The sequence below is a fragment of the Oryx dammah genome, unplaced genomic scaffold (genome assembly GCF_014754425.2).
Source record: "Oryx dammah isolate SB20612 unplaced genomic scaffold, SCBI_Odam_1.1 HiC_scaffold_8, whole genome shotgun sequence".
In the NCBI taxonomy this organism is placed as follows: Eukaryota; Metazoa; Chordata; class Mammalia; order Artiodactyla; family Bovidae; genus Oryx; species Oryx dammah.
In genome coordinates, this window is record NW_024070192.1 from 28,701,099 (window position 1) to 28,713,519 (window position 12,421).

General features: G+C 48.0%; 1 protein-coding gene across 5 annotated transcripts in view; it reads left to right on the top strand.

The window, feature by feature from the left end:
- The window catches only part of SPECC1 (sperm antigen with calponin homology and coiled-coil domains 1), a 170,022-nt gene that overhangs the window by 112,694 nt on the left and 44,907 nt on the right, over positions 1 to 12,421 (top strand). For 3 of the 5 annotated variants that reach the window (XM_040245875.1, XM_040245876.1, XM_040245877.1), the window contains 3 exons: positions 156 to 229; positions 555 to 733; positions 11,761 to 11,906. In XM_040245875.1, the coding sequence (XP_040101809.1) occupies positions 156 to 229; positions 555 to 733; positions 11,761 to 11,906 (399 nt within the window). Of the gene's footprint in view, positions 1 to 155; positions 230 to 554; positions 734 to 4,924; positions 6,607 to 11,760; positions 11,907 to 12,421 lie in introns of those variants that run through there. The other 2 variants (XM_040245878.1, XM_040245879.1) reach the window with 1 other exon arrangement.

Sequence of the window (12,421 nt, forward strand, 5' to 3'; positions counted from 1 at the left end):
GTGCTGAGCTGGGAAGCCTGGCCACTGAGCTGGGAAGCCTGGCCACAGGGGCAGGTCTCAGAGCCTGTAGCAGGACCTGAGGTTGCCTGGCTCCTGAGCTCAGCTCCCCAGACGCTCAAGACATTTCTGACTCCAGTCTGCCTGTTTCTGTCCAGGCAGCGTGATGAAGCTGGAGGAACAGAAGTCGGACCTGGAGAGGCAACTGAAGACTCTGACGAAGCAGATAAAGGTGAGACGTGGTCAGAGCCAGAGCATCATTCTACCTGAGGTATCCCCGTTGACTGAGGTGTGGACACCTTTGAGACACACCCTGACGACTCTCTGGCCCTGCTTTGTATAGTAAACTTGCGGGGCCTGGAACCACAGTGTGGCCAGGAGGGAGGTTCAGGCAGCCTCAATTTCAGGGCTAGGACTCCCACACCTGCAGGTGCAGCCCCCCTGTGCCTTTTCCCAGCACCAAGATCCCAAAGCCCGTCTTTCCTATGGACACCCCTGGGCCCTGGAACTGTGGCTGGGGCGTCAGTCTGATGTGGGCGCCAACCTGGCTTTTCCAGGACGAGACGGAAGAGTGGAGGCGCTTCCAGGCTGACCTGCAGACGGCGGTTGTGGTGGCCAATGACATCAAGGTCGAGGCCCAGCAGGAGCTGCGCGCCGTCAAGCGGAGGCTGCTGGAGGAGGAAGAGAAGAACGCCCGGCTGCAGAAGGCGCTGGGGGATGCACAGACCCGCGGCAGGTGGGTCCCGGCCGCTCTCCTCCCCGAGGCTGTGGAGGTGTCTCTGCCCTCACCGAGCCTTCTCCTTCCTTCCAGGTCCCTCTGCTGCTCTGTCCCCGCCCATGGCCAGGTTATAACTAGCTCTGTGGCCAGGTTATAACGAATCCTCTGGCGAGGTTATAACTAACCCATGGCCGGTGAATAACTAACCCCATGGCCAAGTTATAACAAGCTCCATGGTAGGAACAGTCCATAGAGCCCCATGACTGCCGTTCCTGGTGATGAGGGAGCTGGTTACCATGAGGACAGAGCTCCAGTCAAGTCCTCTCTGGGGTCTGGAGGAGAGGCTGCTCTTCCATCTCCGTGTTGGTTCAGCACCCCATGTGGGTCATCCTCACTCAGTGAGAGAAGCTGGCCTGCTACACAGCCTGGCTGGTGGGTGCAGACCCCACCCACTGTCCTGGTGCAGGGTGTGTCCTTTTTTAGCAGCTCCTGTATGCCCTCTGCAGAAGAGCATGAAATAACTCACTTTATTTCAAAGGGTCAGCATGGAGAACACACATCAGGCCAATACGAGATTCCCTTCTTCTTTCGGGGGGGCGATCAGGGGGAGGACATCGCAGTCCGCATTTTCCCAACAAGCCTGTCCTAACAGCAAGCTTTCAGAGGAAGCTGTTCCCAAAGTGAGCTCAGAGTTGCTTATTGTTTAAAGTTTAAATGGCTTCCGGGCAAGATTGTCACAGTATTTTAGGCTTCAGCTCATGCATTGCTGTCTTTCCCCTGTCGGGAATAGATGTCCTTAACATTGAGGTTCTTGGTTATTAGAAGTTATTTTGAATTTTAAGATGTCTCTCAATATAAAGCACAGTAGAATTTAAAAACCCTTAGTAGGTTCTGGATATAGATTTGTACAGCTTGCAATTTATAACTGTTTTCCAGGATTGCTGGAGGCTGGATTCCCAGCCTCTGGGTCTGATGTGGTGTCGTGAATTTCATGGCAGTGGAAGGGGTAGATTTCTGCTCAAAATTCTGTTTTGATTCTCTTACCAAACTTGCTTTGGTCAATCTCGTGGCCCTTTGTTTATGAAAATCAAGATCATGACTGTGTAGTGAAACCTATACTTTCTGGCCACCAAAGCACATGAATTTTCAGTTCAGGGAGCAGCCAAGTGGGAAAGCAGATTTTGTGGTGTTCCCTGTTGAAATGACTGTGGGTTGTTCTGGTTTACTGTGGTGTCTGCTTTTGTTTGCTTGTCCATGTGCCTTGGTTTTCTATTGTGTGTCTTTGGAGGAAGAACCACATCATAACTTGCGTTGCTTCATATATACGTCATCTCACAGATAAACAGTGAAAGACAAGCCCTGAGTGTAAGATGTGGCCCTCAATAAGTTATTGTATAGATTCTAAGAAGCAGGTCAGATTATATATACAAGCCTGATGTCACAGGACACCTACATGTAGCTTGACCACGTAGGGCCCCCCGTTTGCTTTAGCCAGCATTTTCTAACTTAAGGGCACTTTTTTTAAAAACACAGTACATTTCTCTTTTGATTTTCCAGTGATTTGCAAACCTACCTCCCAAATACAGCAGGTTAATCCCTTGTCACACAATATTTCAAAATTCGAGAACTGACACATTACGGAACCTATGCCATCAGTGGGTTTCTTGGCCGTCATTGCATCAGGCCACCCTCCAGACACTTGCCAGAGTGGTTTCTTACCAGGCTCTGGCCGCCCTGACCAGCTGCCTCTTCTAAGTGTTGGCCTTGGAGAAGTTACTTGCCGGCGGCCCTGCCTCTCCCTGAACACACCACCTGAGCCAGACCTGGAACCAGCTCCCACCCTCCGCGGTCCCGGATCAGCATAGTGCTTCCATCTTGGTGCCTGAGTTCTTGACTTTGACAGTCACCTAACGAGAACTCAGAAGTCATCCTTGGCTCAGCCATAGCCAAAGAATGTGCAGAAAATTCTAACGAGGTCCTCCAAGTATTAGTACAACAAGAGAAGGTAAGAGCATTGTAGGAGAAGCACCTGGATCGTGACTCCAGGTGGACCAATTCGCCTTGTCATCAGCTGGCTGTCAAGAGAACACAGGCCAGCAGGCGGGTGGGTGGCAGGCCTGGGTGTGAGGACGAGTTAGCATTTGTTCCCAAGAACTCAGTACCTAAAATAGTGGAACGTTATTTAGCATACTATTTTTAGATGACTCTAAAACTTAGCTCATTAGCTATCTTCAGCCCTGTGAAGTTTTCAGAGGTATTTTTATTTTGGAGTCAGAGTAATTGATGTTAAGATACATGGCACAGTTAGGCTCTGATCTCACCTTTGCAGGTTTTCTTCCCAGACCAAGCGCCTTCGTCTCTTAAATGAGGAGGTAAGAGTAGGTCAGGTTTTAAGGCCCACCCCCGACCAGGCTCCACTGTTTTCTGAGACGAGTTGATGGGCTGAGCTTTCTCTGATGGAGAGTCATGGACTTGCATGCCCACTGAACCATCTTCCTGACAGAAGCCTGGGGTCTCCCTTACATATGGCACCTCCACACGAGGTTATGGACCTCATCTTTCTCTTCCAGAAATCTGAACAAGCCTGTGTAGTTTTTGTGGACCTGAAAGTGGGCAGTTTTGCCAGACACATAAATTATTGGATGAAAGGATCATGAATAACTTTTTCAACTCTGACTTTTTCTTGTTTTGAACCATTAAGGGAAATACAATGAAATTAAAACTTTCATCGAAATTGAAACAACAGATATTCTTCCTGAAAAGTTGAGTCCTTGGGCCTGGCAGTTTTAGAGAACACACATGCAACTCAGCTTACTGCCTCGATGGGCCACACGCAGCCTCTCTAACAAAAGACCCTGTCAGTGAGACATGCATGACATGGGTGTCTCAGACCAAAGCAGGGACAGACCTCTGTGTGTCTGCGCTTACCGTGAAACTGTTAAAACCGTTGTTTGCAGGGGACTTACTCGATTTCTGCTGTAGTTATTGTGTGACACCAATGAGCAGCCATGGGAAACATCTTAAAGAGCTAAACACGCTGAAATGTCTGTGCATGATTAGCTGTGCCAGCTTCCAAACTAGGACATTTCAGGTGCACGATGCGTCAGCCTGTGCTTCTGGTTCTTGCCTTGCCGCCCCTGAAGCCAGCAGCATGCAGCCTGTCACTGCCAGCCTCCCTGGGGTCAGCTGTTAATTCTGTGTGTGCGCCTGCATTCTGACTTTGGTTGTGTGCCTCTGTGCGCCCTGTGTTGTTCTCACAGATGTAACATGTCACACCGCTCGCTGGGTGTCTGGGGCTGTCACTGGAAGGGAGGTGGGGCATTGGAGGTGTAGCTTCCTGGGTCCCTGGGATTGTCGACATGTCCAACCCCCTCCCCATCCCCACCTTGGGGAGAGGCCAGTTCTCAAGAGGATTCCCGCACACTTTCTGAGCAGACCTCACATTCATACCTCCAACTGTTGGGCTGCTGGCATTTTATTTGGCCTCGGGGCAGAAACTGGCCCTCCAGTATCTCGGCAAGCATCACCCATTTAGTCGCACAGACATGCATTTTCATAGCTTAGCTTTGCACGTGTGGCATCAGAGAAGCCACCTGTAGTTCTGCAGACTGCGTCTGCTGGCCTGCTGCCCGGCCCTGTCTACAGATTCACTTTGAAAAGTGAGCCGAGGACGTGTGCCTCCCCGAAGCCTTTAACACTTGTGTGCCGTGCCAAGTCACTCAGTTGTGTCCGACTCTTTGCGACCCCATGAACTATAGCTCACCAAGCTCTTCTCTCTGTCCATGGGGTTCTCCAGGCAACAATACTGGAATGGGTTGCCGTTTCCTTCTCCAGCACGTGTGTACACAGCACGTGTGTATCATAAAAGAAGTCCTTTTTCTTTTTTACTCTTAACTGTAGGACAGTAGAAGGACCCACAGGCCATTCTGTCAGGGGCCTGATGTGATTGGTCTCCGTCATCTCTGCCGACACCCTTGTCTATCAGCAAAGGTCTAGTGGGAGGAGCCTGTTCATGGCATTCTTTCTGTCTGAAGACCTCTTGACTTCTGCAAGGGATGGGAAAAGTCGAAATCTAGGTGTGCTGATCCTGTTCTGGATCTGAGCTGTGCCCCTGGACACTGCCAGCTATCAGTTCTTGTGTGTAGACTGCAGTCGTGTTACATGGAGTAACCCCTTTACCAGCCTGTGCCTCCTGTTTCTATCTTCCAGCTCCATGGTCTCTGTCAGCTAGCAGAGCAGGTGGAGGAGGAGAGGCCGCCCAGCCCTGCCGCGATGGGGAGCCACAGCCATTTCTGTGTGAGAGGGGACATGTGTAGGGGAGGAATGCCCTTTTCATAAACAACCAAACGGTCTCCTTAGAACAGCCATTGTCTTGAGCAGTCATTGCCAGCAAGTCTCTCTGCCTTTTTTTTTTTTTTTTTTTTTGCATTTTGGAATCAACTCTGCACAAAGATGATCCTTCCCTCTGATTTTCTCCCTATTTCTTCTCAGAAGATTCAGCAGTCTTTGAAGCACAAAATGAAATTGTTCTAAAAACAAAAGACAAAAAACACAAAGTACGAGTCTGTCGTGAAAACATTTTTTTAGAGGCAGCCAGGGTGCTGAGTTGGAGAAGGCAATGGCACCCCACTCCGGTACTCTTGCTTGGAAAATCCCATGGATGGAGGAGTCTGGTAGGCTGCAGTCCATGGGGTCGCTAAGAGTCGGACACGACTGAGCGACTTCACTTTCACTTTTCACTTTCATGCACTGGAGAAGGAAATGGCACCCCACTCCAGTATTCTTGCCTAGAGAATCCCAGGGATGGGGGAGCCTGGTGGGCTGCCGTCTGTGGGGTCGCACAGAGTCGGACACAACTGAAGCGACTTAGCAGCAGCAGAGTGCTGAGTGAGGTCTGTGGCTTTGCATGTGCAGAGAGAACACAAACCAGGCCACACTTTACCTTTTGGAGTTTATTTTTATGCTTCCTTTTGAATACGGTATCCGATAAGCTTGAAATTAACACTAGTTTAGGTGAAATAGGAAGCTGTCCACGTGACATCTCTGAAGACGTTAGAAAGCCCTACTTCCCCCATGTCAAGCCTTGATTTCGCCTCTTCAAGCTGAGGTCTGACTTCCTCACCTAGTCCAGAACAAGCCACTGCCACGTGTTGGGCTGACTTCAAAAATCTCTTTGGGGTTCTGTTAGATGTTTGCTTGATCATAAAGGCTGTGGTTGAATCAGACACTTCCACGTGGTGACAGTGCTGATCAGAACTGCATTGAGAACTCACGAGCATTGGCAAAAGCCTCGTGAGTAAGCTCACCTTGGAAACTAAAAGACTTTTCCAGTCCAGAATCATGTAACTCAGAGGGATCCAAGGTTCAAAGTGAGACTGTAAACTGTTGGAAGTGCGTCCATTTGTGAAGATGTAAGACCAGGTCAGCAGCCTCCGCCAGGCAGAGACCACTGCATCCCTCGTGTGAGGAGCATCTGGACCATCAGCTACTGTATAGGAGACGAGACGAGATAGGACTTCCTGTCTGCTCCGCAGAAACCTAGGCAAACTGGTCATCTCAGGAAGACTTTGGTGGGGGGGGGGCGGTCACTAGAAGACTCAACTTGAGAGGTCACTGTCCTCTCTGTAAGAATAGTTTCGATACCCGCTGGAATTGTCCTTGTGGGATAGGAATTTATATATCTGTAAGTTTACCTCGGACTGAAAGTCCTTATGATGATATAAAATTTACTTGCCTGGTGTTTTCAAATATAAACAAGAAAAACACAACTTCAGCTTCAAATGCACAGCTGTCTCTACCCCACATATTTTGATCTTTCTTGGGAGACTGTTGACTATTTTTATATATAAGTGTTTATGAAGTGCTAAATAAATATGTAATTATTTAGAAGAGTCTGTTGCCTGATTTTTCACCCCTGGCAGGACCTCCAGGACACTTTGTTCCCAGTTTTCTGGCACGTGTAGTTTCAGAACTTAAAAGCCACATCAGATGACTAGAACCAAGGCAGAAGCAAAGCTGCATTTTCAGTACACTTTGTAGACAGGAGGTTGACTTTTAAGTGCAAATGATTTCATTATTGGGAATAAGAGGGCAAAGAGCAAAGATACTAATTTTGCATAAATGAGTTTTTAATTAAAAAGTTTTAACTGTCAGAAATTACAGTACATGGAATTTGAGGTCCAGAGTTGTCTTGTTGAAATCTAAAAACAGATTGTTTGGTGATTGACTGTATTGGATTTCTTCTTAATTGTGAAGTATTATTTAGGTGAACTCATAATAAAATGGAAGTGTTAAACCCCTCTGGTAGCATCCTGGAAAGCAGTCAGTGTCAGCAGCGTTCTCCGCCCATGGAACTGAAATCCCACATTGACATCGTTCATTTCATCCATTTTCAGAAAAACTTTCCCAATACGCCCTTGTTCCTTTTTCTCTTAAGCTAGTTCCCCTTGAAAATATTTTCCTGCCCTTACGAGATTGCTAATAACACTCAGCCTTTCATTTTACATTGTCACCTTTTGTTTATTCTCTTGGTTTTATTGCATTCTCAAGGCAGAGGCTTTTCAGTGTCTGAGTCTGTTTCTTGTCCTTTATTTACACATCTGTTCTCCCTCACGTGCAGTGAATCTCTTCATCTTACACCGTGAGATCTGTCCCTGCATCGGGGCCTGTTTTTGCCTATCACTTATTCTTGCTTCAGCAGATCCAAGTGTGTTAGGACCTGTTCTCTGCCCAGGATCAGTGTCTGGATTCTGTCTTCGTCTGTGCTCACTCTGCCCAACCACTCTTGAAATCTTGTATCTTAAGCTAGAGGAGAGACTCTTTAAGGTAAATCTCTGCTGAATGTCAGAGAAAGAGGCGATGAAAGAAATGCAGCAGAAAAGGTGCCAGTGAGGAAATTCACCAGTGTCCAGTTTTTTCTCTGTTTGGCGCAGGTGGCATATGGGAGCTGGCTTTGGGGGTCTGTTTTGCTTGGTCATTATCCGTTTTAGGCATGTCTGGTGGCTTTTTGCTACCGTTGTTTGTGCCGCGGATCAACCACCCTGGCCTCCTCAGATGGTTGTGTCTCAGTGTTCCTGACCTTTTGTGGGAGGAGTGCTCCGCGTGTCCTCCAGGTGCCGCTCCCCAGCTGGCCCTCCCTCTAGGACCAGAGCTGGGAGGGAGTCGGTGGGCTGTCCTGCACCTTCACTCTCCTTGCAGAGGAATTAGGGTGAACTGGTAGTATTTTCTTCCCCACTCATTCTCTGTGTAGCTGAAATTCTTCACAGTCTGAGGCCTGTGCATGCCATCAGTAGCTTCAGGGGCCGGTGCAGGATTTTTACGAAATGTTCCTGTGGTTCTTAAATTGCCATGTTGCCCTGGTGGTTTTTATTGTCCTAGAAATGCTTACGTTGCAATTCAGAAGTGAAATTCAGAGGACACTTGACACCTGAGACAGAGTGCTTCCCGATTCCTGTCTCATGTGGATCTGCAGACTTCTTTCAGAGTGTCTTGTGTATAACTGAAGATACAGTTTGGGATGAGTACCTTACAGGTGGAGATATGGGAGAGCAAAGACCTGGAGGAAGGACAAAGAGGAACAGAGCTCCAGACATCCAGGCTTTGGTCCGGAAACCAGGCGGGGTGCGGGGAGTCTGTGCAGCACCGGGAGGGCCTGGGCTGGGCTCCGTTCAGTAGCTGAGAAAAGAGCCATCATGAACAGATCATCAATGTGCCCAGTTGGCGGTCTTTACAAACCTTGATCTGGTGATTGTGAAGACAGCAGTGGTATAATGCGATGTTTCCCAAAAGTCATTAACATTTGAATATTTTAGAACAAATTGCACACAAGAACTCACGTGTCCTTGGAGCAAAACTGACAGCAACGCCAAGCAGTGTCCTGTGTGATGACACAAGAGCTGTAGAAAACCAACAGTGCCTAAAGATCCTGTTCCGTAACCTAGCAAGGAAAGTAGTGCATTAGGGAGGTTGCTCAGTCCTCAGTCATGTCCGGCTCTTTGTGACCCTGTGGATTGTAGCCCACCAGGCTCCTCTGTCCCTGGGATTTCCCAGGCAAGAATACTTCCCAGGTGGTTCAGCAGTGAAAAATCTGCCTTCCTCTGTAGATTACAGAGTTCTTACTCTTCCTCTGAACAGAGGAGAGGTCATATTTTGTTTATTGCTGGACTTGTTACTGGTTGATCCAAAACCATCTGAAGACAGGCTGGTGTCCCTGCTTAGGATTAAAGTGCTGATGAGATCAACAGCATTCTTAATGACTCTGTTCTGTAATTCTTCATTTCAGGCTTTGTTTTGTGGCTCCCAAGACACACTCACACATGCACATACCCACACACATGCACACATGTGCAAACACACGCACACACATAGCCGTTACATAATGGGGTGGGTCTTTAGTCTCATAGCATCTCTAATCTACTTAAACTCCTTGCAGGGTTACCTCACCCTACTTCTTGCTGGCCCAGCCCAGCAGACAGAAAGTACGGAGCGTTGCCCACCATTCCTGCAGGCAGGCGAGGTGGGAATGATTCCAGCATCCTTACTCTTAGGCTTTGGAAGGAGTCCTGTATCATCTGATGTTGTGAATCACATAGAAGCTTAAGTAGTTGAAGGGAACACCTCAGCAGAATGTCGGATTCCCCGTTTTATTCTTATTAAATTATCAAGGAGTGAAATGAACGTGGGCTTTTTAAAACAACCTTCTTTGGTCGGGTGCCCTAAATCTCCCCAGTCCCTGAGAAGGCAGATCATGTACCTAGACGGCTAAGAAGGTGCCCACTTTCTCACGTTCCTGAGAATGGCCAGGACAGAAATGAGGGGTTTTCCTCCGCCTGTACCTAACCTGATTGCACTCTTTCTGCATGTTCACCATCTGATTTTGTCCTACGTGACATAACAGGGAAGGTAACCAAAACCAACCCTATTTGATGTGAAAAAAAAAAAAAAGAAAAAAACAACCTTACCCATTTCTGAAACACCTGATGTTGTTGTTCAGTTGCTCAGTCATATCCAACTCTTTGTGACGCCACGGGCTGCAGCACTCCAGGCTTCCCTGTCCTTCACCATCTCCTAGAGCTTGCTCAAATGCATGTCCATTGAGTTGGTGATGCCATCCAACCATCTCGTCTGTCGTCCCCTTCTCTTCCTGCCCTCAGTCTTTCCCAGCGTCAGGGTCTTTTCCAATGAGTCAGCTCTTTGCATCAGGTGGTCAAAGTATTGGAGCTTCAGCATCAGTCCTTCCAATCAACGTTCAGAGTTGATTTCCTTTAGGACTGACTGGTTTGATCTCCTTGCAGTCCAAGAGTCTTCTCCAACACCACAATACGAAAGCGTCAATTCTTTAGCACTCAGCCTTCTTTATGGTCCAGATCTCATATCTGTACATGACTCTCTGATACTAACTTCACAGAAAAGTCATTTGTTAACTGATTTTTTTTTTTCTCAAAAGAAGGTAAATACAAAAGTGTAGGGCAATGTGATTTAAAGTGTGTTTTAAGTTCTGTTTTTCCTAAATTTATCCTACTCATGTTGATTACGAAGCAACAGGAGGAAACTTTGAGAATCAAAGACAAGTCAGTTCAACCACGGAAGCTTCCGAGTAGCCAGATTTCTTTCAAAAAAGATCAGTAAATAAATATTTTAAACTTCCATTAACCTTTTTAAAATATGCTGCCAGAAGTATTCTGAGCTATTCTCATAAATTAGTCATCTTCTTGCAAAACAGCTGTAGCAATTTGATATAATAAAAAGAGCAGTGATTTAGAAATTGGAAGTTGGGCTATGTCTTGGCTCATGCTCAGGGAGGTTAAGTGACAAGCTAACGTCCCCTGGATGAGGAAGATTGACCCAGACGGTCTATCTTTAAGAGGCTCTTCCATGAGTCTGGGGGCTTGCCTGGTAGCTCAGCGGTAAAGAGTTTGCCTGCAATGCAGGAGACCTGGGTTTGATGCGTGGGTCAGGAAGATCCCCTGGAGGAAGAAATGGCAACCCACTCCAAGATTCTTGCATGGGAAATCCCGTGGACAGGGGAGCCTGGCGGGCTACATCCATGGGGTCACAGAGTCAGACACGACTGAGCAACTAAACAACAGTCCGTGAGTCTGTGCTCCAGCTTGGAGACCACAGGGAAGATTGGCCACGATTGTGCAGGAGAGCTCAGGAGAACCATTGCCCCACAGGGAGTTGCAATATTGTTCCATAGCATGGTTACCATTCCTGTTCCTAGGGGTGGGATAGTTCATGTATGAGTCAGGACTCTGATGTTTCTGGAGATGGCAGCCTTGTGGGTTTAAGCAGAAGGGGCTTGCAGGATTGCTGGGGGCCCTCTGGAGAAACAGACCCAGGCCTAGCCTCCAGAAACAACTCTGGAAGTTACCACACACACAGCTGGGTTTCTAGGAGAGTGGCTGCCTCCCCTGAATGGGAACCTGACACCAGGAACCTGCCGGCCCGGTCTGAAGCTGCCACCAGTTTCCAGCAGCAGGAGCACCTTGTCTCTGCTTCCATCCATCTCAGCGTAGTGAATGCCTTGTGCCCTGCCTCTCATCCACAACTCAGGAGTCTACATCTGGCCCAGTCTTCCTGGCCAGTGGGGTCTAAGCCTTTATCTGAGATCTTCCTTGCAGGGGGTGGGCTCCTGAGGTGTCATCTTTCCAGCCTCTGTGCATCAGATGGGGGTTGGAATTCACACAACTCACCAACCTGTTGTATCCACCGTGGACAGTAAGATAACTATTTCATGATAAATAACAGTTTTTTTTTATATATTTATAGTTTACAGAATAGACATACATCCTTTTCATTTAGCGCTCACATCAAGTCACTCCATATATAAAAATGCTGTCTCTGGTCGTTCCTGAGAAAATGTCTCTGATAAAAATTGAGTGGTTATTTCCTGGAGATGCAAAGCTAATACAGAGAGCAGGATTTTCAGTTTGGGTTTCTCCTCCCAGACTCATTCTTCTCTGCGTTGGCTGTTTTTATCTGTGTTCTTCCCCGAATGGGTACGTCCTCCAGCTTTTCAACCTGATTTACTCTTTGCCGTGCAGACCAGTGAAGGAAGAGCCCGAGCCCTCGGAGGCAAACGCTCCTGGCCGGTGGCCCAGCACCTACATGAACAGGACTCCTCCAGCACCTTCAGAGTCTGCAACCACTGTGAAGTCCCTCATCAAGTCATTTGACTTGGGACGACCAGGTATTGTGTCATTTTGTTTGATAAGCAAAACTCAAATTCAGACCATAGCCTCATGGATCCAGCCTGTCTCCACTGCCCTGTCCCCACATTGGTGCAACCAGGGGTCCCTTCTCAGACTATCCACGTGCAGACATGGTGTGCAGTGCTCGCTGAGGCTGCATGAGACGACAGAGGGGAGTTGGCTCTTCTCTCCTCCCAAACTTCCCTTCAGCTCCTGCCGTACCCCTTTCCTTTTCTTCCTCTCTGTCCATTAAATCCAGGTCACTGCTGGTTGCCTTTTTACCATCTCATGAGGATTAGCAGGGTTGGCCAGAGGCTTGTCTCCTGGGAAAGGAGGCGCTGGTTCCATGCATTGGGCTGTCTGGCTGGCACCTAATACAATCTGTCATTCCTGATTGTGGGACATTCCCAGCTTTTCCTGAAAATGTCTCCCTGACCCACAGCTCACTTTTGTTTGCCATTATCTGCATATGAGAAAAACGGATCTCTACATTGTCTACCCTGAATTTTCATGA